Source organism: Narcine bancroftii, chromosome 6, assembly GCF_036971445.1.
Source record: "Narcine bancroftii isolate sNarBan1 chromosome 6, sNarBan1.hap1, whole genome shotgun sequence".
In the NCBI taxonomy this organism is placed as follows: Eukaryota; Metazoa; Chordata; class Chondrichthyes; order Torpediniformes; family Narcinidae; genus Narcine; species Narcine bancroftii.
The window spans coordinates 15,753,893-15,777,891 of NC_091474.1; the positions used below are offsets into that span (position 1 = coordinate 15,753,893).

The following is a 23,999-nucleotide window of genomic DNA, read 5'->3' on the forward strand; positions in this document are numbered from 1 at the left end:
AAATTCTATTTATTGTCATATACCTAAAATGCATGACTATCAAGGCATCATACCTTCAGAGACATCAGCTGTCAGATGTACTATTGAAAATTAGCTTTAAAAACACCTGATGGTTGTCGGGTCCATTGTAATTTTGCAAGCTCTTTTAAAAAGTATTGTTTCCTTAAAAACAAATGTGCAAGGTATATGTGGACCTCAGAATTAGATAGGGAATAGGCAGTGAAACAAAACCCTGTGACATTGCATTCATTCTTGAAAATGCATGCTGTAATTCAAGAACTGCAAAGCAGAGAATCATTAGGATGGATAATTCACAGTGGTAATACAAGGATGGATAACTACATATAACAAACTGCCGATGCTGGGATCTGAAACTAATAAGTTTATATTGAACATTAAAATGACATGTTTGAGCACAGTGAATTCACAGCCAATTATCCATGTTGACTTGAAGAATTATTCTAACCCTTAATCCAGGCTGGTTTCATTGAATGGGGCACGTTTCTTCAGAATTGATCAAACTTGCCTGCATTTTGTGTTGCAAGCTACATTTTTATGTTTAAACATTTTTGATTATTTGAATGGTGCTTTATTTGTGTTCCAAGAGGATACCATTATTCAGGTAAAGTGGCTATCATTCTGGTTTTCTTGCAGGTATGGCTGAATAAATTATTTTGTGTTGTGATTTAATTCTCTACATGAAAATAATTCTATATCTAGTTTTAAAACGTGTACCTTAAAGATGGGTTATGCTTTTTTTTCTTCAGTGGAAACTCAGCAGAGATATTCAGCAAATCGAGGTGACTTAAACCTCAATTTTTTAGTCTTTATTTTCATTTAAGGTTGCATTTTATCTTGATTAATTCTATTTATTTGTGAGTGAAATTATCTTTATTGCCCTTTGTTACAATGATCTCTTTAAAAGATTATGTGTATGGATATTATAATTAATCTTAGCCCCTTTTTAATTAATCAGCCCCTTTTTAAACATCAATACAAATCGTATTAACAAACTTATGCTGGCCAACAGCTCCTTCAGTCTGTACTTTTCATTTTTCTACATTTCAAAAATGTAATGCTTTGGAACGTTTGAGACTTCAGAATGAGGATAATTCATTTCAAAATAGGTATTGCATCAAAATTTCAATGATCAATTACACTGGACAGCAATTTTTTTTCAAAAGATTTGCTTATTGAAAAAAGACATTGGGGATTGTAATGGACAACTTTAAGCTGAATACAAAGATAATTTCACAGATTTGCTGTAAAGTGTAGCAAGTTGGAGAAACGTTCAATTAACTTTTATTGAATTTGGCATAGTGAATTGCATAATGATATTGACATATTGCATTAGTTTAACTGACCTAAAAATGTTTGGCCGCTGATTTTTTTTGTACTCAGCATCTGATGTCTCTGTGTCAGTGTCCAACAATAGTCGGCCAGCATTGATGGATTCTAGTTGCCCTGATACCACTTTTCCATAGTTGCAATGTCCTGGTAAAAACCTTCACCATGTTCATTGACTGCACCAAAGTCAGCAGGGAAGAAATCCAAGTGTGAAAGCAAAAATGAATTTTCATCGACATGTTTCATCACAAAAATAAGTTGTAGTGAAAATAAAGTACGCGATAGGAAAATTTTAAGATGATTTTTTTTTTTGGTGATCATCAGCCCAAAATCTATAAAATACACCCAAAAGTGTTCAGGAAGCAAAATCTTCATTGTTCAGTGTTATTGGAATTTTCTGGCTGGACTGGCAGATTTTCCTAACATTTGGATATTGTTTCTATTAATATCCCCAAAACCTATTTTGGATTTTGTGCAGCATTTTTTCCAATGCATAGAGTGAGTGGAAAAGGTGAGTGGGAATCTCGGCCCTGGTGAATTAATTTCTGGAAATATCAATTGCAGATCTCAAATCATCATATCTTTCAAATAGGCACAGCAGATTTTTGGAGTTTTACTGTGTTAGAAGTGTTATCAGCTTGTGTTACATCATTGTTAATTTTCATTTGAACTCCTGGGCTTTTATGAAAGAATCGGAAAGAACTTGCATGTTCTGTGGTTCTACTTTTATCAATGTCTTAATTCAATACTTGCATGTCATCATCTTACCTTTAATAAAATTGGTTGAGGCATGTGCACTGATCATGTCAAGGAGTCTTGCTCTTGCAAGTGCTTTGTTGTGTTCACAACTTCAAATACAGTTTGGCTTGGAATTCTGTATTAATCAGATGAAAGTATGAGGCAGATTAGTCATTCATTAATCTACTTCAAGGAAAGGCTGGTTAGAATGTTTAAAGCTATCTAGTGGTTTCTCGCAAAGACTTCTGAAGGCTATCACAGTTTGACAACTGGCACATGGTGAAAAATAACACTAAAAACATTTGTAAAGCATTCATATTGTCTGGTTTGATAAAAGTGGCAGAGTCGAACGTGCAAAGAGGCTGTCTATTCTTCTATTTTGTCATTCTCACCATAGCTAAATTCCCAAGATTAAAAATTATTGTAAAGATTTTGATTAGGCAATGTTTCTGTGCAAAGAAAGGATGTTTCAAACGGGTGCAATGTATCCCACACATGGCTTGTTGCAATAAACGCAGTCATTCATATCAGAAGAAGATAGCTGAGGGTTGGAGTCAAAATATGTTAAACTAGATGTCTGGAGTAGGTGATATGATTTGTTCTGGGTAGGAGGGTAGGCTCTCAAGAGAATACCTGAAAATAGTCTCAGACCTGGAATCCAATATTTGAATTTTGTGCAACTTGTGCAGTATATCTAAAACCAATAATTTAATTTAATAAAGTTAATGTTTTTCTTTTTAGATCAGGAAGTCCAGAGAAACCATGAGGATGAAAACTATTTCTAAAGCCTAAAGATGTTCCACCAGATTTGTGAAATCTGTGATTTACTTTCTTGAAGTGGTGAAGGTGTTTTTTTTAAAGTGAACTGACTTTGGTCCGTGTGAAGCAGCCTCTGACTTTTGCAAGTAATCAGTTATACTTCAGAGTGTTGGCTTCCCTTTTGGCTGTCTCTGACAGTACGTTTTGTAATATCAGTTTCATTTCTGCAATAAATCTGAGCAGAAAATGAAATATTGTCAATCTTTTATTGATATCTCCACTCGTCTTTAAAGTTTATCACATGTGCTCAGATATTTTGTAGTGTGATTGCTGGCTAATGTTGGTTAATATTTTTAAGAATATGGCAGTAAAGTCCAACATTTATTGTCCCATCACTTCACTTTTGATGGGTGGTTTAATTTTTTTAAAATAGCCAGAGGAATTCAGAGATAGATATTCCTTTCTCAGCACTTTGTAATGCCAAATTAATCTCTTTTTTCTAGAGGACTAGACCAGCCATTATCAACCTTTTCTCTGCTAGGCCCTCTCTTTCACTCTGCTCAGAGTTTGTGGGAATTGTTTAATTACAAATTTAAAACTGGAGCATGGGCAAATAAAGAAAAAAAGTGTTTTTGTCCCAAAGATCACTGAGGGCACTGTATGCTTTCAGCAAGAGTAATGGTGATCAGTTGTTTTCACATTATAGGTAATGAGTTTATATTAAAACAGAAAGGTGCTTTCTTTGGGCAAAAAAAAATCCCTATTTATATAGTGCATTGATTTTATTGTCTTATCAAGAGAAATTAATATTCTGATGGTCTGTAATTGCAATTATGTTATTTTGTATACATTTTCTTGAAATGCAAGATTATTTCCAAACTATTTGGGTTATTGGGGACTTTGTACTGTGACAGAGTATTTAGAGGTGGTTTGGGAGGAATTGTTAGAGCAGGTTGCACGCAAACATTTTAAAACACAGAATTTTTGCAGAGTGCTATTTTTCAGAAAGCAACAAAGTAGCAACATTCAGAAGTGTGCCTGGAAGAGCATGTGATCTTTGCAGGCAGAGAAGATCAGCTTTGCTCTCCGAGAGGAAAGGAGCTGAGCGAGAAGGAAGGACCGAAAAATTGGTTCCAGAGGGACAAGCTGGCAAACTTTGGAAGGCTGTCTGGTCAAAGGAGAAGACGAGCTGTCTGAAAGGTGACCTGAAAGAAAGAGGATCATCTGGAGAACCCTGAAGGGGGTCAAGTTTCTTCAGCAAGACTGATTGGAAAGGAATCAGGTGCAGATGTCCTGGAATAAAAAGAACCTCTCAGCAAACCAACAAGAACCCTCCTGAGTGGTAACCATTTGCCTGTTAAGCACCAAAGACTGGTGTACTTAATTAATGCTAATTTCTGTGCACAGTACAGGAGTTGTCTGCAACCAATGAGTTTGGACTGTGATCCAAACTTTTCTAAGTTTATATACACACACACCTGAACTTGGTATTAGAGGAGATTAAGTAGGTTAAATAAGTTGATAGTAATAAGTTAAAGTTTAATTCTGTTTTCTTGTTCAAATATAATTAAAAACTACTTTTGGTTTAAGTACCCCTTTGTGTTGTGGTGCATATCTATTGCTGCTGGTTTTCAGAGTCCTCTGGACTCTGTAACAGTACCCAATGCTTACAAATTTGTGACCAAAGGATAATGTGTTTCCAGGTGTTGAATCTGACTTAAGGTCCTCAGGTTAAAGTAATCCTGTGTTAAATTTTGACCTAGAATGTTTCAGCATTGAACATTTCTATTAATGCTCTTGTTGTTTTCTTGGCTTGTCACTTTAAGCTTATTTTATCTCATAATTCATGCTTGCTGATGAGACTTTTCAATTGCAAACTTTAAGTTGACCCTCTATTTATAGCTTTCCGAGACAGCAATTCTCAAAACATAAAACCCTTAATGTGAAGCGGATGTTCCTGGATTTACTGCCAACCACTGCAGCTCCACTTCAGTTTTCCCTTGAAAGAAAGAAGAGCTGAGAAATACTGCAGCTCACGTCCTAATTCCCCAATGCCTGACCACCATGTCCAAGGGTCTAGTCAGGTGTGTGATGCCACATTCTCCACTTCCCTGGATGAGTGAAGTTTCAACAGCACGCAAGAAGCTGAACACCATACCAGGCAGCCTGTTGCTTAGGCATGCCATGCACAATATTCATTCACACCATCGCTATCCCACAGTTGCAGCAGTGTGTATCATCTACAGATGCATTGCAGTAACCAAGTCTCCTTAGACATCAGCCTCTAAATCCATGACCTCCATCAGCTGGAAGAACAAGAGCAGCAAATGCATGGAAATACCAACATCAGGAAGTTTCACTTCAAGCCGCACTCCATCCTGCCTGAGAAATATTACGCTATTCTTCACTGCTTCAAGATCCTGGGACTCCCTCCTTAACAGTGTTGAGGGTCAATGTTCCCTCTCATTTTTAGTAGACAGTGTGTGCAAAAAATCGTATGTTTACATTTTTTTCATGTGACAAAGGTAAGTGTGCACTTCATGCTTGTGCAAATGTAAACTTAAAATTGTTTCACTCTCATTTTGGCACAGCCTATCTGTTGTGGCTAATAAAACTTGGCATGTCTTAATAGAATACAAGTATGACTGTATTCTACAAAGTAGCGTGTTTAGTAATTACTAATTACTACATTATTTTAGGTAACTAACCTTTTGTGTGCACGTTAATTTCTTTCGTGCGCTGGTTGCGAAACGCCTGTGCGCGTGCGCGCACACCCGTCGCTCAGAAACAAGTGTTGAGGGCGTAGAATCACACTCTGGGATTGCAGCCCTTTAAAGTTCCCTGACTCTATTTGTGACACCATAAGTGTTATTCGATTCGGTCTTCCCAAAATCTTTCCTAGATCACTTACTATCATGTGTTTAGAAGGAACCCTGCGAGACAAAAATTCCTGACAATAATTATGCTTTTGCCTACATAAACAAAACATCCAAGAACCTTTCTTCCAATCCCACAGGCCTGCAACCCACTAAACTTGTTGCTTTTTACTATGGAACAGTGTTGTAACTGAAAACTCTACGTTAAGTCCACTGGGGTCAGTCATTTTACATTGAACATAAGGCTGGCATGGTTAATGTAGTGGATCGGTCTCACAGCGCCAGTGATCGGGACCGGCGTTCGAATCCCATGCTGCCTGTAAGGAGTTTGTACATCCTCCCCATGTCTGTATGTGTTTCCTCTGGGTGCTCTGGTTTACCCCCCCCCCCCCCCCCCCAAAGCATTTCAGGGGAGTAGGTCAATTGGGTGTAATTTGGTGGTATGGGTTCATGGGTCAAAAGGGCCAGTTACCATGCTGTACGTCTTCAAAAATAGTACCCAATGACATGATGGGGAGAGAGAGAGAGAGACGATAACTGGAGCAGCCCCTTCCAAATTATAACATTATTGGATCAATCTTTAGAATTCCTATCCAACTTTTACTGCCCTGCTTTCGGCAATTTGAATTAATTGCTGCATTTCTCCTTCCATTTTTTTTTAAATTTCTTGAACCACGTTGGTTCAGGGTCATTATGCAGAACTTCACAGATCTTATTGCCATTATTCCTTCTAAACAGGTTTGATTGCTTTTATATTATTTTTTTGATGAAAGGCCTCGTTTCACCTAATGATTCAAAATCATTTTATTGTGGGTTGTTCACAGGCTGCTTCAAATTGTTATGTGATAATCAGACTGAGCTCAATGTTGTATCCTATCAATGTGGTTTGATTTAGTAGTGCATCAAGAATAATAAAGACTCAGATGACCTCACCTGGGCTGAGTTCGAAAGATTTTGTTCACTGCTCATGTGAGTTGTGAATTTTATTTTGTGTCTAACTTCTGATGGCATAAGTTCTTATTCACCCTTGGTTGTAACAATATTCTTCAGACCAACAGGAGATGCTAGAATTTCTTACTGGTGACTTATCTCTTCTGTCTTAGTTATTTATGAAATGGAGAAATCCCCTGGTTGGATAACAATACTAATTGCTCACTTTTTCAGCAGTTTTCATACATGAACATGTATACTTCATTTGAAGATGTTAATTTTAAATAACTGTGGACAGTTGTATATCTTGGTCTCAAATGAATTTGTGTTCATTTTGTGCAGGATGCTCAATTGTACAATAGGCAGAAAAAGTATATTGTTTGGAAAAAGTGTTGAGAAAATCTTTGGAACTGCAATGAACAGACGAGTACTTATCAAATAGTAAATAGATGCCCTGTATTCACAATGTAAGATAAGTGCTTATCCAATGATAAAACAATGACCATGTAACTTCAATCTGCATTTCATACAATCATATATAAACTTTCCTTCAGGCAAGGATGTAATTAATTACAAATGGAGCAGCAACAATTTAAACATGTATTTCTAAGTATGACTGTAATAGCATTTGCAAGGATTACATTTAAGCGTGTACATATTTGCATTTTTATTTGAAACAAACTATCTCCTGGTAAACAGAATAGACAATTAGTTGTGCAGGAAACCCATCCATTGGTGTAGAAAGCTGATGATACCTCATGTAACATTTTTCCAGTATTTGTAAGTTTGGATCTTTAGCAGATTTCTGTGGGACGTGTTATTAAGCTTACAGTGATTGATTTAGGTGCTTTAGATTGTAGAGAAGTATTTCTCATCATTACACAATTGAAACTGAATCTCAGCTGGTGGCCCATCTACAACAGATGCAACTGACATGGTCTCACGGCATCATTCTGAGCAGAGATACTGTCCCTCACAATGTGCTGTTTAAACATGTGACTTGCAGCTACTGTTGTGAATTGTATGCATGGTCTCAAAGTTTGAAAACACAAAATTTCCATCACAAGTTAGATTGACAAAATTAGAAACACTCAATAAAAGCCACAAAGGTAAAATCAAAATATTAGTTGGTGGCATAATTTCGCTTATCTATGAGTGAAACGATATATGACCTTACCAAATCAGGCCCATGCAACTTTAACATCATATCATAATGAAAATTTCTACACCAAAATATTGTTTCCTGCCAACCCTATCTGTGAGTCAAAAAATAATTTAATGAAGGATTTCTCCCTGAAGTAAACACATGAACCATTAGGGTGGAGATTTGTCATTTCTTCCATCAGTTATCTGAGAGGAGGAAAAAATGTATTCATTAATATTTGGCGTTTTTACTTAAGCAGATACTATGACTTGAGATTGACGCATATTTGGAGGGAGGTGGTGGAACTGGCATATTCAGGAAAAATATCACCATGAAATTTACAAGTAGAATTTGATTCTCCAGTTCAGAATATGAAATTGGGGGATTTTCCTTCAAAGAATAAATACAGAATATGAAATCATTCTTCAAAGGAAAATCCCATTCCCCAATTGCAAAAGCTAAGGTTCAAGTCTGCAAAACCTGAACTCCCAGAGGCCCAAGAATACACAAGCGCGTTAATAAGGGCGAAGGAGCTAAAACTGAACATTTTACTGGTATAGATCATGACAAGAAGATATGCAATTTGTCCAACTAAGACCATTATAATGGAGGACTGACTTGCAGAGTTACTTGAAACCTGTTGGGACAAATTCTAACTTCTGTCATGGTAGACTCTGATAATTAACTAAACAAGCTGATTAATTCATATTCAAGAATCCCATTGAGAGTTGATCAATCTACTTTAAAGGATTAGTGTTGGCTCTTTTGACAAATCTGCTCTTGAAGCCAGCTCCAATCAAGGTAGGATATATCAGTAATTACGTTGAGACATTATTCATTTGACAGTCAATAGTCATAGGCCCAAACTCTCACTGGACAGACAAGTAGTGAGTTGAGCACTTTGTACATCAGCAGTAACTGCCTTAACATGTGAGCATATTACTAACATTCTGGCCACAATATGAATGCACATTATGCTCCAATCCTACCAGTTGAAGGCCCATGGGTTTTATGTCAGGAGAATGACTCTCTGCAAGCCAACATAGAAGGTGCTAGATCTTGAACGGCCATGAAATGTTACAGCCATAGTTTAGAAAATGCTTTCCTTGAAGTGTTGTTCTATTTCTCAACATTTGCCCAATTGCTAAATGGATAAAGGCATTCAGCAGACACGGGAAAATGGATCATCACTTGCGAAGCCACCCATCACATCATTTCAGGGGTCTGTCTATCCTCTGAAAAATGCTCAGCTCCTCTCTACTCAGTTGTTTATATTTTCCAAATATATGGATCTGTCATGAAAGTGGTTGCCCCTTTGATCACAGTTGAGATGCCATTAGCCTCTTGTCTCAACTGTCCGTCTTTACTGGTTTACCATCCAGAGTGCAAGAATGGGTGGAGTAGAACTCTACCTGGCCGCTGTTTTCAGAAAAACAAGTCAGGAAGAGAAATCCAATATTAGCAAACTTACCAGATGTGGGATTGGTGCCATAGTCTGCTTCGAGCACTGCAGAAATGCCCTCTGGTAGCTGTCGAACATTTATGTTGTCAAATCTGTGGTAAATCAAGAAACAAATGGACTCCAAGCCAGTTTTATTTACATCCCTTATCCTAAACTTACCATGGTTTCTGAGTTTGCATTATAGGTAAATTAAAGCAAAAATTCAGGTGCTCAAAATTGGTGTTAAAAATAGAAAATGCTAGAAACATTCGCTCAGTATCTAGGGAAAGAGAAACAGTCACTATTTCTGAGCTGATGAAAAATTACAGATCCAAAATGTTGTCTGTTTCTCTTTCCACAGGTGCTGCTTTTCCCAGTCATTATTATTTCATTGGATTGTTTATTCTTATCCCTTTTTGCTAATTATCTCTCCACTCTCCCTCCTGTCAAACCCACTGCAACCCAACTGAGAACCATAACACCTCCTACATTGTTCTTCCCCCCTAAACCCCACCATCACTTGGAACTTCTCCTGCATGATTAACAATGACATGAGTTACTATAAAGGATGATACAGTGACACTACTAGGATCTGTTCCACACACACACTCCCACCAGGATATGATCTACACGCATGCATGCACACACTTGGCGTGAATGATGGCAGAATGTCACTGCCGGGATCTTTATACACTCACACATATGATTTGGTCAAAAAATAAAATGCTGAAAGAATTTAGTGGGTCAAGCAGCATCAGTGCAGAAAAAGGAATTGTCAATATTTGGGGACAAAACCCTTCATCAAGACATTGCTCCACAGATGCTGTTAAAAAACTGAGGTCACCCCAGTAGATTTTTATTTTGCTCCTGGACCCAGCATCAACAGTTCTTATTGTATTCCTTAGGATTTTCTCTGTTGTACTTGATTAATAATATGTCTTTGTGGTTTATAGTGAATTAAATAGAATTAATGCACACCATATTTAAGGTGAAACTTAAAACTTGCAGTGCCAATGGCTCGAGTTTGAATGATACCTTTGGTTGCCCAGAATTGTAGCCAAGTATTTTTTAATTGCCATCTGTCTCTGGTATCGAGCATAGTTATCTGTAAAGATGTCATCAGAATGTCTCTTGACTAAGAGTTCAGGATCTTCCTCATAGCTGCTTTGACTATGAACAAAATAAAATTACACATAAATGTTACATGTGGCCTGACTTATAGCAGTCATGTTATTCATGTAATATTCTCATTAACCCAATGAGAAAGATCTGAACAATTATCACTTCTGATTTAATTTCTTGTTTACACAACAACCTTGTAGGAGGCCGTTCAGCCCACTACAGCTCCCAGGAGAACATTGATTAGAATACATCACTTCTTAACTCCTGCCACATATTGTCTCACACATATGCTGATCAACTCCCCTTTGATTCTTTTTGCCAACCTAATTGACCTGCATTGAATTAGGTGCTAAAATCATATTGTGTACTAAACATACGTTCAAAATCTCGTGAAAAATAATTTTATATATAGTCATGTACTTGGATGATTTAACACTCTGTGGGTGAAGGCATTTAGACTCCATATTTTTATGTAAAAGAGTGGGCTATTTTACAGTTTTTAAAATCTTAGTTCTCCAAATTACTCCTCCCAAAATGCACCCCCACACACTCACTTGCAATGAAATGTATTTGCCATTTGCACAACTACGATACAAGTGAGAATGTGAGTTTTAAAATGTTGACTGGGGGAGAGGGCAAAAGACTAACTGCATTCCATTCTCTTGTTTTTAGTTCAGCAAGGCTAAAGCTCATTATGAACACATTATGTGGCAAAGACAGTAAAAGACTATTGACCATTGGGTAAGGGACATGACCCTGGTTAACGAATCCCACTAGAATTCTAAGAAACAATTATATGGTGAAAGTTTCTTCAAATAACCATATAACCATTTACGGAGCGGAAACAGGCCATGTTGGCCTTTCGAGTCCGCACCGGTTCACTGATTTTGTGTTTATCTCTGAATGAAGTGAATTTTGTGTAATATTGCACTTTATAACATGATAATTGAATTTTGATGAAGATCTACGTTCTAGAAGTTTGTATAAATATGTAATGTAAGCCTTGAGGCAGACTCTTGGGGTGAGACCAGCTGCTTGTGGCACTCCTGCTTGCTGTAACAGAGTTCTCGTAATTTGCAAAGTGAATTTAAAAAAATTTATAGCTGTATTCGTATTCATTTATCAAGCAACATCAGGTCCACTTTAAAGCATGTATCTTTCCAGTCTTCCAGCCCCTAAGGCACTTGCTGCTTTAACTGCAAACAAAAATGCAAAACTTGTTCCTACATTTCCAGTCAAATGCAGATTGAGCAACTGCTTCACCGAGCATCTATGCTCAGACTGTAGACACAAGTTAGAACTCTCCATTTGCAGCCATTCTCTTCACCATTCCCATGGAGACATGACTGTCCTCCATCACCAGGGTGAAGCTAAATATAGTTGTATGCTTGAGGGACAACACATCATATTCCCCCTACATAGCCAACAGCATGAACACTGAAGTTTCCTATTTTAAATACATGCCACCTCGCTCCGATTTCACTGATTACATCTCTTCTTCACCTGCTCCCATTCTCACTTCTGTAACCTTCCCCCATCCTTTAGCTACTGCTTGAGACCACCATCTAAACTGAGCAAATGATAATAATCTGATTAGCAACAAAACAAACTGAAGTTGAAATGTTCACTCACCCCATTTTTCCTGCCATAATAGTCTGCAGAAACTTTCTTGCAGACATCTGGCCCAGTACCTTCCTGTAGGTGTTGGTGAATACAGCATCTGCATGCCTTGCAGTCCTGAAAGAATTTTAAAAAATATCAGAGTCTTTAGTAGTTTCTCATTTCCATGCAAATATGCAAAGAGTTACATAAAATAACTTACTGTTTTCTTTCAAGGCCATCTTTTGACCAGCATACCATAATCGGAGAATTTTTTTTTCATAAAGTACCAAAATGGAATTTCTATTGTCAGCACTGCCTCTGAGTTCGAAATCTTCAACCAGTGGATGTGATTGCGATTTATAGTGAAATAGTAGATGCTGCAGAAGAACACCTTAGACCATCAGGACGAGATTTGTATGATCTTGTCAGAATATGATTTAGAGCAAGCCTGAGCAATGCTGGAGAAACACAGCAGGTCAAACGGTGTACTTGATATAGCAAAGATAAAGGAACATAATCAATGTTTTGGTGTTAAGCCCTTCGTCAAGGATTGGAAAAATGTTGGCAGGCACCCAAAAAAAACGTAGGGGCGGACGGGTAAGGGGAAGAGCATGGTCCCACAGGCAGGACGAAATAGGTGGACACACCAGCAAGCAGAGGGAGATGGCTCTGTCAATAGAGAGGGAAGGGTGTGGACAAGTGGAGGATAGAAGATAATGGGAAAGAGAAGGGAGAGAGAACAGAGAGTAGGCTAGCAGAAACCAGAGATGTTGATGCCATCCAGCTGGAGAGTGTCCAGACAGAAAATCCATTGTTCCTCTAATTTATGGGTGGTCTTGGTGGGATAGTACATGAGACCATGTGAGTACGGGAGTGAGGTGCAGAATTGAAATGGTTGGCCACTGGGAGATTCCCTGTCACTGATAGGGACAGAGTGAAGGTGTTAAGTGGCGATCTTCCAGTTTGCACCCAGTCGCTCCGATGTAGAAAAGGCCACAAAGGGAGCACCAGATGCAATAGATCACTCATGTGGACACAGAAGTGAAGTTCATCAAAAAGGTCTGGAGAGATCTTTGTCCACTCTCCCAAACAGTTTTGTAACACAAGAGTCTGCTCCATAAACTGTTCTCATGGTCTTGCACTGAAACACCAAATTTTCCTGAATGACCCAACTTGGCGGATGATGCCCCTTGTCTGCCCATTTTTCGAATTCTCTGACCCAGGACTAAATGTTGCAGCTAACTGCAAAGGCTTTACGAAGAAAACTCACATTTTACTCTCCTCCTATCATTACGTTATTGGGGAACCCAGTTCAAAAGAAAAGCTTGAACTATTTGTTCAAGAATGAAGGGAAAGCAAAAATGTTTTTCTGAAGTTAGGTAAATGTGAATGCACTTTACATATTTAAAAATGTAAACTTGATGTTTCCAAAAAAGTAAACGCTTTTCCAGGTAGAAACTCAAGTTAATGGGGCAATGTGAGATGGATGGAGATGCTACAGTGCACCCATGGGAAGGTGAGATCATCTTGTCAAATTCACCATGAATGCTTCAATGCTCTACTGTCTTCTAAACGTCATTTTCATTGGCCTTCACCTCTTCATCCAATCCAGGGTTGTCATCCAGTCCAGGCATATCCTCACCCAAACCTTACATAATGGCATCTCGACTGCTTTACTCAAATACTCACTTCCCTTACAATAAATGCTGACATGACTTGCCATTTTCACCACTTGCTGTACCTACTGCAACTTTCCGTCCATCAAAAAAAAGCATATTTCAGTTAACTAGCGATGATTATATTTTACATATCCTAGTTGCTGCCATCTTCTCCCCCAATTACTGGATTCAGTAAAACAAAAATATCTGCAGACATCGTGGTTGAAGTAAAAGCACAATGCTGGAGAAACTCAGGTTGTCAAAAGGGTGTACTTTATAGAGCAAAGAAAAAGATGCATAACCAATATTTCAGACTCAACACTTCAAGGTGGATGAAAGGTTCTGTGACCTAGGGCTCGAGCATGAAACGTTTTAAGTATCTATCTTTGCTCTATAAAGTCCACTGTTTGGCAATCTGAGTTTCTCCAGGATTGTTCTTTTGGTTAAATGGCATATGCTACTTTTTACCCTCCTCATACTTCAATGGCCAATGTCATCAAACAGGGATAAATAACATTATCAAGGAAATTAAGTTGCAAAAATTAGAAAAATATCAGGAGTGTTGATTTATATGTTAACTCTCAAAGATTAAATATACATCGTAAGATTATTGGTAGCAAATAAAGTTGTTTTGGGTAATGAATTTTATAAATGAGTTGAGGGCTTGGTTACTATTGACCACTAGCACTTACGAAAGATTAGTGTTGAAGCAGATCAGCTCCTGCCTGAGCAGTGACCTGGATTCATTCCAGTTCACCTATCATAGTAACAGATCTATGGCGGATGCCATCTCAGTGGCTCTACACAAAGTTTTGCAACACCTGGACAACAAAGATGCATACTTCAGGATCGACTATTTTTCAGCATTTAACCCCATCATCCGCTCAAAATTGATCAGCAAACTTCAAGACCTGGGAGTTAGCACCCCACTGTGTAATTGGATCATGGATTTCTTCACCTCCAGACCACAATCAGTGAAGATTGGTAAGAATTTCTACATCAGTACCAAGCACTACAGGCCTGTGTACTTAGCCCCCTGCTCTTCTCACTTTACATCTAGAACTGAGTAGCTCAGTACTACAATAACACCATTGACAAATTTGCTGACTATACTATAGTAGAGGGTTGTGTAAAGGAAGGGGTTGAGTCAGCATGCAGGATGGATTTTGAAAACTTGGCTGAATGGTGCACCAACAACAACCTTGCACTCAATGTCACTTCAGGAAAGGAAATTTGAGGTAGACAATCCAGCATTGGGGTATCAGAGGTTGAGAGGCTGAGAAAAAGTTCTTCAGAGTCACTCTCTTGGAGGTTCTTTCCTGGACCCAACACTAATGGGATCGTAAAGAAAGCATGTCAGCGTCTCTATTTCCTTGGGAGTTTGCGGAGGTTTGGTATGACACTAGAAACCCTGGAAAATTTCTGCAGAGGTGTGGTGGAAAGTGTGCTGACTGGCTGCATCACGGTCTGGTTTGGATACACCAATACCCCTGAGCATAAAGCCCTCCAAAAGGTAATGGACACAGCCTAGGACATCACAGGCAAATCCATCCCCACTATTGAATACATCTGCAGGGAACACTGCCATCAGAGGGCAGCAGCAATCATCAAAGACCCACACTACCCATCACATGCTCTGTTCTCGCTGCTGCCATCAGGAAAGAGGTGTAGGTGCCACAAGACTCGCCCCACCAGGTTCAGGAACAGCTACTTCCCCTCCGCCATCAGACTCCTCAAGGTCAAACTCTGTCAGAGTTTCTTTTTGTATGCACAGTCAGTTTGCTTACATTCGTGGTCTGTTTAGAGTTCTTTTATTTGTTTACATGTTTACCCTGTGTACCGTTGATTTTTGCATGGCCAATTAGTGGCAATTCTGCTACCCCCGCAGGAAAAAAAAGAATCTCAGGGTTGTATGTACTCTGACAATAAATCTGGAAAGGTTCAAGCTATGCAGAAAGTGTGCGGCCATGCAAAGGACCTCTGGTTAATGCAGCTGGTACAACGACGTCTGTCAAAATGCACTGCATCTCATGAGCGGTCGTTGACCTGACTCACCGTTGCCCGGTGGAGTCCACCGCTGAATCGTAGGCCCCTCTGTCGAGGACCATGCCGGTCTCCTCTGGTGAGGTACTGAGCAGTTTCAGAAGGGCCGACCTGTCTTCAGATCTACAAACAGGCACAAAATAAGGAGACTGCGAATTATGTAACTAAACAGTCAAAACTATTGCAAATCTATCTTTTCTTCCAGAGAACCATGTAGGGGAAGTAAATCATTTTAAATGAATGGAAGATGTTTCAAATCCAAGTTGCGACAAGATTTAAGAAACTTTATGGACAACGAAAGCCAATCTGCTTAATAAGCTATTCATCTTACATCTTAAGACAGTGGGGACTCAAAGTGAGTCCCTCCATCCACTCATACCGATTAAATGGAGAAAATGAGGTCTGAGCAAGTGATGGGACAGTCACGGGGAGGGGGGACCAAAACAATGGACTTTACATTGCAGACATGAAGATAGCGCGAAACATTGGTTATGTATCCAATATACACGAGCTGGCGTCAGCACAAGACCACGGTATCGACACAAGGTCTAAAAGGAAAGGGCAACGTTTCAAATCGGAGCGGCAAACAGGTTTAAGTAACGCAACTTTGCGGATAACTAAAGTCCAAGCAAAACTTGACGTTTTGGAAAATAGAACACCACATGCTGGAATCCGTAATAAGAACTGAACTTATAAGCACCGAACAGTCAAGCAGCAGCGAAAAGTGTGAAAAGAGGAATCAATTAACCTTGCAAATCAAAACTTCTTCAACAGAACTGAGGGTTGATGGATGTATTCGACCAAAAACTTGAACTGTTTTTCTTCTTTCCACGGATGCTGTTTGACTGAGTCCTTCCAGAATTTCTCTTTCTTTTATAATTACATTCAGGGTGTCAATATCATTCTAATACTTTGTAAGAGTTTGAACACTTTGCCATTTGTAATCAGCTCTCTATATTGCTGTATATTAGCCCTTGCATCTACTACACAGTAACTTACACAATCTATAATAGAGCCGCTCTGGAGCCAAACCCACCTTAAAGCAGGATACACCGGCGAACACAGCGTGTGCACAGCAAGGCAGTAGAACAAGAGGAGGGAGGCTTTGTGCAACATGTTCTGTCCAGCAGAAGAAAGGTTCTGCAGATATAGGAAAATGCTTGAAACAACGTTGAATTGGCAACATCTTTGCTGAAATGTTCTTTTTTTTTAAAGTCTAAGATTGAAAACGCGAGTGCGCTGGGACTTACACCTGTGATGTGAGACGGTCGGATCGTCACGCTGGAGAGCTGGGTCTGATGCGGTCCATTAAAGACGGTTCTCCGCTGGATTTATAGTCTACGTCTGGCAATTTTTCTTCCTCTGTCATATCGGGGAGGGAGGTGGCAGTGTGCCCTATTGGTCACATCAGGTGTGCGCGCGACATGCAGGATTTCCACTTGAGATAGCTTTAATTTCGAATTAACTAAACTACTTGGATGTCTTATGAACTCTCTCTCTCTGTGTTTGAGAGAGCGAGAGTGTATGACAGAATGTGCTTGTGTGTGTGAAGACATTGACTTGTCTCTTCCTGCATTTCATCCCAAAGTGGAAGGATTTCACAAACTACTTGTCTCTTGACATGATCATGAAGTATAATTTATCATTCACTGCAGATAGTATGAGGGGTTTCTGTTGTCTTGTAGCCTCTGCATTTCTAAAGTTGGGGAACAGTTGAAATGTTAAAGGTTAACAGTAAGAAAATTAAAATCCCCGACTAGAGAGACCAGGAAATCACAAATACTGAATAAAAATGTGTAATGCATCTGATTATAGCAGCAAAAATAAGATTCCAAACTTTATTCTACTATTAAATTTTTTTTATATGGGTTACCATTTGGGAACAATAAACGTCTCCTCAATAAAGAATGCACAAGTGAAAATGTTTTCTACATACTCGATATAATTGTGAAAATGAGTGTGGAAATAACATCAACGGTTGTTAATCAGACTGCAAGAAGGACTACCATTACAATGTAATTATGAGTGAAACATTCCTTGATTGTTGAATATATCCCCAAATGCAATAAGCCCACACAATTTATTACCAGAGAAAATCACTGAAGTGAGAGAATTTACAAACTTGAAAGATCTTATTTTAGCTATACAATTGAATTTTCTATGATATTGCAAACAAACTTTCTTTCACCTAAGTTGATGACAGTTAATAGAGGTATGTAAAATAATGAGGGGCATAGTGGGTAATGAGAGTTAAAATGATCACGATTGATATGTATGTGGGTAAAGACAAAAATAGACTGAGGGATGAAGACGGGTAATGAGAGTAAAAATGATCACGATTGATATGTATGCGGGTAAAGAGGTATAAGAGTGAATAGAGACAATGTGCATACGTGAAAGTATCTGTACTTAGAGGAAAATATAGATAGTATAGACAAGAATTAATAAGGGAAGGTAATGGAATAGAGAGAATAAGGAGGGAATTAAAAGAGTGACCTTTGTTGGATGTCATTGTCTTTTACCCAGGATAGGTGTATCCAAAATTAGAGGACATAGGTTTAAAAGAGTGGTTCTCATCTATTTTTCCCCACTCACATAGCACCTTATGCAATAGGGGCTCTGTGGTTAAGGGATTATTTATGGTGGTATGGGAAAGGAAAATAAGGTTGAGAACCATTGGTTAAAGGTGAAAGAGGGAAGACTGTAAAGTGGCCTGAGAGGAATGTTTCTCACCCAGAGGTGGTTGCTCTGTAGAATGAGCTTCCAGAGGAAGTGCTTAAAGCAGATGAAATTGCAATATTTAAAAGACATGTAGGCAGGTACATGTAGAGGAGAAGTTTAAAGGGATATGGGAAAAATACAAACAAATGGCATTCATATAGGTAGACTTTGTCAGCATGGATAATTTGCGACAGGTGGCCTGTTTCCATGCTGCTAAACTCATTGAAAAGAAATGCACAATAAAAGGATCCTTCGATTATACATACATAAATCCTTAAAATGTTGCAGAACAACTCAATTACACTCCACTGTGTAATTGGTCTCTGGATTTCCTCACCTCCAGATTACAATCAATGACAATTGGAAAGAACATCTCCTCCACCATCTACATCAGTACTGGAGCACCACAGGGCTGTGTACTTAGCCCCGTGCTGCACTCGCTATAGATATGGCTTGGTATGACAACAATACCATCTACAAATGCCATGATAATGGATTGTATAAAAAGGCCCAATGCGTCAGAATACAGGAGAAAGATTGAAAACTTGCTGAACAACAACAACTTTGCATTCAATGTCACCAAAACCAAGGAGCTAATTGTTGACTTCAGGAAAGGAAAACAAGGGGGGGGGAGTCACGTGATGGAGTAGTGGCCGGACGGTGAACTCCAGCCCTCTCCAGAAAAGTCGGGAAAAACAAAGGAAAACACAAAGGCACAGAAATAAAAGTTACAGAAAAGTGAGTATAAAGGTGGAAAGAAGATGGCGACAAAAAAAAGAAAAATCGAAAGCAACGGTAAGAAGAGAGGAAGAGAAGACAAAGGAGGAAAAAGGTGAAGGCCTTACCTGTCCGAAGAGGCCCGCAGCGGAGAGAGAAACCCGCTCCCTCAGGTCGGTAAATAATGGACTACAAAAATGGCTCGCTGAGCCGAGTAAAAGTGCGCAACCGCGCATGCGCATGAAAAAAAACACACCGACGGGAGGGGGGACCAGCTGGGGAGTCGATCTCCACAGCCGGCAACGACAGCTGCAGACCACCTGCAGCAAGAAGAGACCACAGAAGACAATAGAAACAAGAAAGAAGAGGAGGAAAGGGCACCAAAGAAACAACAGATGGCCAACCCAGAGGAAGAAGAAGAGGAAGAGTACAGTGAAATAGAAGAAGAAAAGAAAGGCAAGATAAAGGATATACTTTCTCTTATTAAAGGATACATGGAATCATTTAAAGAATGGCAAACACAGGAATTTAAGGATTTAAGAAAAAGAATAAACAACACAGAAGAGAAAATGAATAAAATAGAGATGACCTTAACAGAAATGGGAAAGAAAATGGACAAGATGGAAGAGCGGGCAGTAGCAGCAGAAATGGAGGTAGAAGACTTAAAAAAGAAATTGGAGGAATCTAATAAAAAAACTAAAGAGACACAAGAACTACTAGCTCAAAAAATAGATACAATGGAAAATTATAACAGAAGAAATAACATAAAGATAGTGGGCCTTAAGGAAGATGAAGAAGGCAAGAATATGAGGGAGTTTATAAAAGAGTGGATCCCTAAGACCCTAGGATGTCCAGAACTACAGCAAGAAATGGAAATAGAAAGGGCACATAGAGTATTGGCCTCTATACCACAACCACAACAAAAACCAAGATCTATTGTAGTAAAATTCCTAAGATATAATACAAGAGAAAAGGTACTGGAGAAGACAATGGAAAAAGTAAGAGAGGGCAACAAACCACTGGAGTATAAAGGGCAAAAAATCTTCATTTATCCAGATATAAGTTTTGAACTCCTAAAGAAGAGAAAAGAATTCAATACAGCAAAGGCGATTTTATGGAAGAAAGGGTATAAATTTATACTAAAGCATCCAGCGGTATTGAAAATATTTATTCCAGGACAACAAAACAGACTATTCTTGGATCCAGAAGAAGCATGAAAATTTGCAGAACAATTACAAAAATAGACTGAGGGAGGAAGACGGGTAATGAGAGTTAAAATGATCACGATTGATATGTATGTGGGTAAAGACAAAAATAGACTGAGGGATGAAGACGGGTAATGAGAGTAAAAATGATCACGATTGATATGTATGCGGGTAAAGAGGTATAAGAGTGAATAGAGACAATGTGCATACGTGAAAGTATCTGTACTTAGAGGAAAATATAGATAGTATAGACAAGAATTAATAAGGGAAGGTAATGGAATAGAGAGAATAAGGAGGGAATTAAAAGAGTGACCTTTGTGACATATGAAAAGTGAAATCTTTTCTGGGGGGGTGGGGTGGGGGGAAATAGCGGTCACTGCAAAATCAGTTGACGCTTGCGAGTGGATTCGCAAATCCAAATGGAGAGGGGAGATGTGGTTGTCCGACAAGGGATAAAGGACAACTCAGGAGGGGAAGGGGAGATTGGGGATAAATAAGATAGAAATAGGAGAATAAGGAAAATGTTGGATGTTGTAGGAATGTTGTCTTATAAAGAGTTGAAAATAAGAAAACAGAAATGGAAAAGGAGGAAAGGTAATGATGGAAAAACGGAAAGAGAAGATAAACAAAATATAAAAGGGCTACGCTGAACTATATGACTTTAAATATTAATGGAATACATAACCAAATTAAAAGGAAGAAACTACCAAATTTAAATGAATAAATGTATTCCATTAGAAAAAATAACATATAGGTTAAGAAATAATATTGAAATATTCGAACAAGTATGGGAGCCTTACATTAAATACAATAGCGAAAACCTACCGGGGACAAACATTACCTAAGTTGATGGAAGGAGAAGGAAAGAAAAGAATGGACTCAGTAGAATTTCTGGTGTATTTTTGTTGAATGACAACATTGTCTGACTGGCTTAATGCAACCTAGATTGTATACCTAAAATGGATGAGAGGGGGGGTGGGGGGGTGGCTTGGGAGGAGGGGGGGGGGGAGAAAAAGTCACTGTATATGTGTGAAAAAGAAATAGTGTATATCATGGCTAATGTGATTTATGGTGTGAAAAATAAAAAAATTTAAAAAAAAAAGGAAAGGAAAACAAGAGATGTATGATCCAGTGTTTATTGGGGGATCAGAGGTGGAGAGGATGAGCAAGTTTAGATTCTTGGGAGTCACTATCTCAGAGGATCTTTTCTAGACCCTACACATCAATGGCATTGTGAAGAAAGCACGTCAGTGCCTCTACTTCCTCAGATCTTTGTGGAGATTTAGTATGACATCAGAAACCCTGGCAAATTTCTACAGATGTGTGGTGGAAGGTGTGCTAACTGGCTACATGACAGTCTAGTATGGGAACACCAATGCCCCTGAGTGGAAAGTCCTGCAAATGGTAGTGAACACAGCCCAGGACATCACTGGCAAAACCCTACACACAAAAGAGAACATCCAGGTATTGGAACAGCTGCTATCCCTCAACTATCAGAATCCTCAACAACAAATTCAATCAGGTACTCATCTAAAGACTCTTAGTTTTGCATTTTTATTGGTTTTTTTCTCTCTCTGTTTTGGACAGTTTGTTTATATTTCTTTACTGGTTTCCATGTGTACATTGAGCACAGATTTTTTTTTGGCACTACCAAAGAGAAGTATTCTGCCTCATCCAGAGGAAAAAAGAATCTCAGAGTTGTATGTGATGTCATGTACAGTATGTACTCTGACATTAAATCTCAAATCTTAATTTGAATTATTAGGTTAAAAAAGGCCAACAAGATATTTTCATTTCTTAGCCTAGGCATAGAGTATAAGAGCAAGGAGGTTATACTGAATATGAATACCACTGCAGTTGGTACTGTGTACAATTCTAGTCACTAAACAAAATGAACATTTTAATTTCACTGGAGAGGGTAAAGAGGATATTTATGAGGGCAGAAAATTATAGCCATGAGGAAGGATTGGATAAGCTAGTCTTGTTTTATTTGCAACAGTGGAAACTAATGGGCAACGTTCTGAGATATATGGAGAACCGTAGAAATTTGGAACTGAGTGAGAAGGTTGGAGACACCCTCATCACAATTTAAAAAAAATGCTTGAATATGTATCGTATGAGCTGTGGACAGAAAGGGCATGGATCAAGTGCTGGAGAGCAGAAGTATAATAGTTCAATCTTAAAGCTTTTTATAGTATTTACACATTTGAATTCAATTTATGTGTTTCCTCTCTGGCAGTAAGAGCAACAGGATAACATAAACTTGCATATATTACCTCTAATGCACAAAATGTGCCTTTGGGTTCACAGAGGAGAAACAAATGTGAAGAAATAGAGTTTAGGGTGACATGACCAGAATAGAACTAACAATGCAACAGAGGAATGGGATGACCATGAAACATGAAGAAAGTGTCCCAGTCAGGGTAAAAAAAAATCAGAAAAATCTCCCACCAAAGGAACAATGGAGGGAGGGAACATGTGAAGAGGTTAGAACCATAATACTGTAGGATAAAATGCAAATGAGACTTTTCAAGTGAATTTTTAAGTGATAAAGGTATTGAATTTGATAAACCAAAGGTAATGGCTGTTATAAAACTCCCAAGGGGTCAGCCAAAGGCATTTAGCTACATACCAATATATTTTCATTATAATGCCTGAATCAATTAGGGTTTATTGTCATACACATGAATATAATGTGTTGATGCATTGAAATTCTTATTTGCTGCAGTTTTCTAGGTACATAAACATGCTGTAAACAATTTAAGCATCAAGAACTCAAAAGAAAAGTCATCAGCTTGGCTTTGTGCATGGGAGATTGTCTCACAAATCTGACAGTTCTTTGAAGAGGTGATCAAGAGGATTGATGACAACATGGCAGTGGAGTGTGTGTGTATGTGTGTGTGTGTGTGTGTGTGTGTGTGTGTGTTCTGTTGGAAGGGTTGTGACCAATATTGATTCTTTTATGTCAGTTCTTTTATGTTAGTTATCTGTACTAACATGTTTTGTAAATAAATTTGGGATTGACACCAGAATTGATGGTGTGGTGGACAGTGAAAAATGATTCCTAAATTTATCAGTGGGGCGAAGGAGTGGAAAGTGGAATTTAACTCTGACAAGTGTGAGGTTCTGTACTTTGGTAAGTCAAACCAGGGCAGGACATGGACAGTAAATGGTATAGCACTGGAGAGTGTTGTGGGAAAAAGTGAACTGGGAGTACAGATGCATAGTTCCCTGAAGGTGGTGACTTGGGTTGACAGGGTGGCTTATCTTCATTGGGGAAGGTATTGAGTACAGAAGTTGTGGCATCATGATATCATGATATAAAATGTTGGTAAGAAGACATGGAAGACTGTGTGCAGTTCTGGAGGCCCAACATTAAATTGGAAGGAGTGAAAAGACGATTCAGTAGGATGTTGCCAGGACTGGAAGGATTGTTACAAGGAGAAGTTTTTTATTCCTTGGAGTGTAAGCGAATGAGATGTGACCTTATAGATGTTTATAAAATCAAGAGGGGGTAGATAAAGTAAATCTTCACAGTTTTTTCTGCAGGGTAGATGACTCCAGAACTCAAGCCCATTGGTTTAATTTGAGGGGAAGAGATTTAAGAAGGATCTGAGAAGTACCATTTTCTGGAATGATTTTCCAGAAGAAATTTTAGAACATTCAGATGACATTTCGACAGATATGTGGATAAGA

General features: G+C 38.6%; 2 protein-coding genes across 2 annotated transcripts in view; one reads left to right on the forward strand and one right to left on the reverse strand.

Annotated features, from left to right (window-relative positions):
- Positions 1-3,096, forward strand: part of rpn2 (ribophorin II) — a 42,589-nt gene extending 39,493 nt beyond the window's left edge. Inside the window, exon 18 of the mRNA XM_069888032.1 lies at positions 2,827-3,096. The gene's annotated coding sequence lies outside the window, so the exon portion shown is untranslated. The remainder of the gene's footprint in view (positions 1-2,826) is intronic.
- Positions 3,097-6,977: 3,881 nt separating this feature from the next.
- Positions 6,978-15,740, reverse strand: LOC138735750 (VIP peptides-like). The gene is made up of 5 exons (XM_069884102.1): positions 15,673-15,740; positions 11,990-12,094; positions 10,271-10,405; positions 9,266-9,348; positions 6,978-8,000 (listed from the first exon to the last, which is right to left on the reverse strand). Exons 1-5 carry the CDS (start codon positions 15,723-15,725, stop codon positions 7,993-7,995), a joined length of 384 nt encoding a protein of 127 aa, XP_069740203.1. The 5' UTR covers positions 15,726-15,740; the 3' UTR covers positions 6,978-7,992.
- Positions 15,741-23,999: the final 8,259 nt, after the last annotated feature.

Excerpts from the sequence above, each read along its gene's own strand:
- LOC138735750 (XM_069884102.1), bottom strand. The coding sequence starts at position 15,725 with ATGGTCCTCGACAGAGGGGCCTACGATTCAGCGGTGGACTCCACCGGG. Across the intron at positions 10,406-11,989 it reads ATTATGGCAGGAAAAATGGG|TCAAAGCAGCTATGAGGAAG; the intron begins GTGAGTGAACAT and ends TTTTGTTCATAG. Across the intron at positions 9,349-10,270 it reads ACAATTCTGGGCAACCAAAG|ATTTGACAACATAAATGTTC; the intron begins GTATCATTCAAA and ends GATTTACCACAG.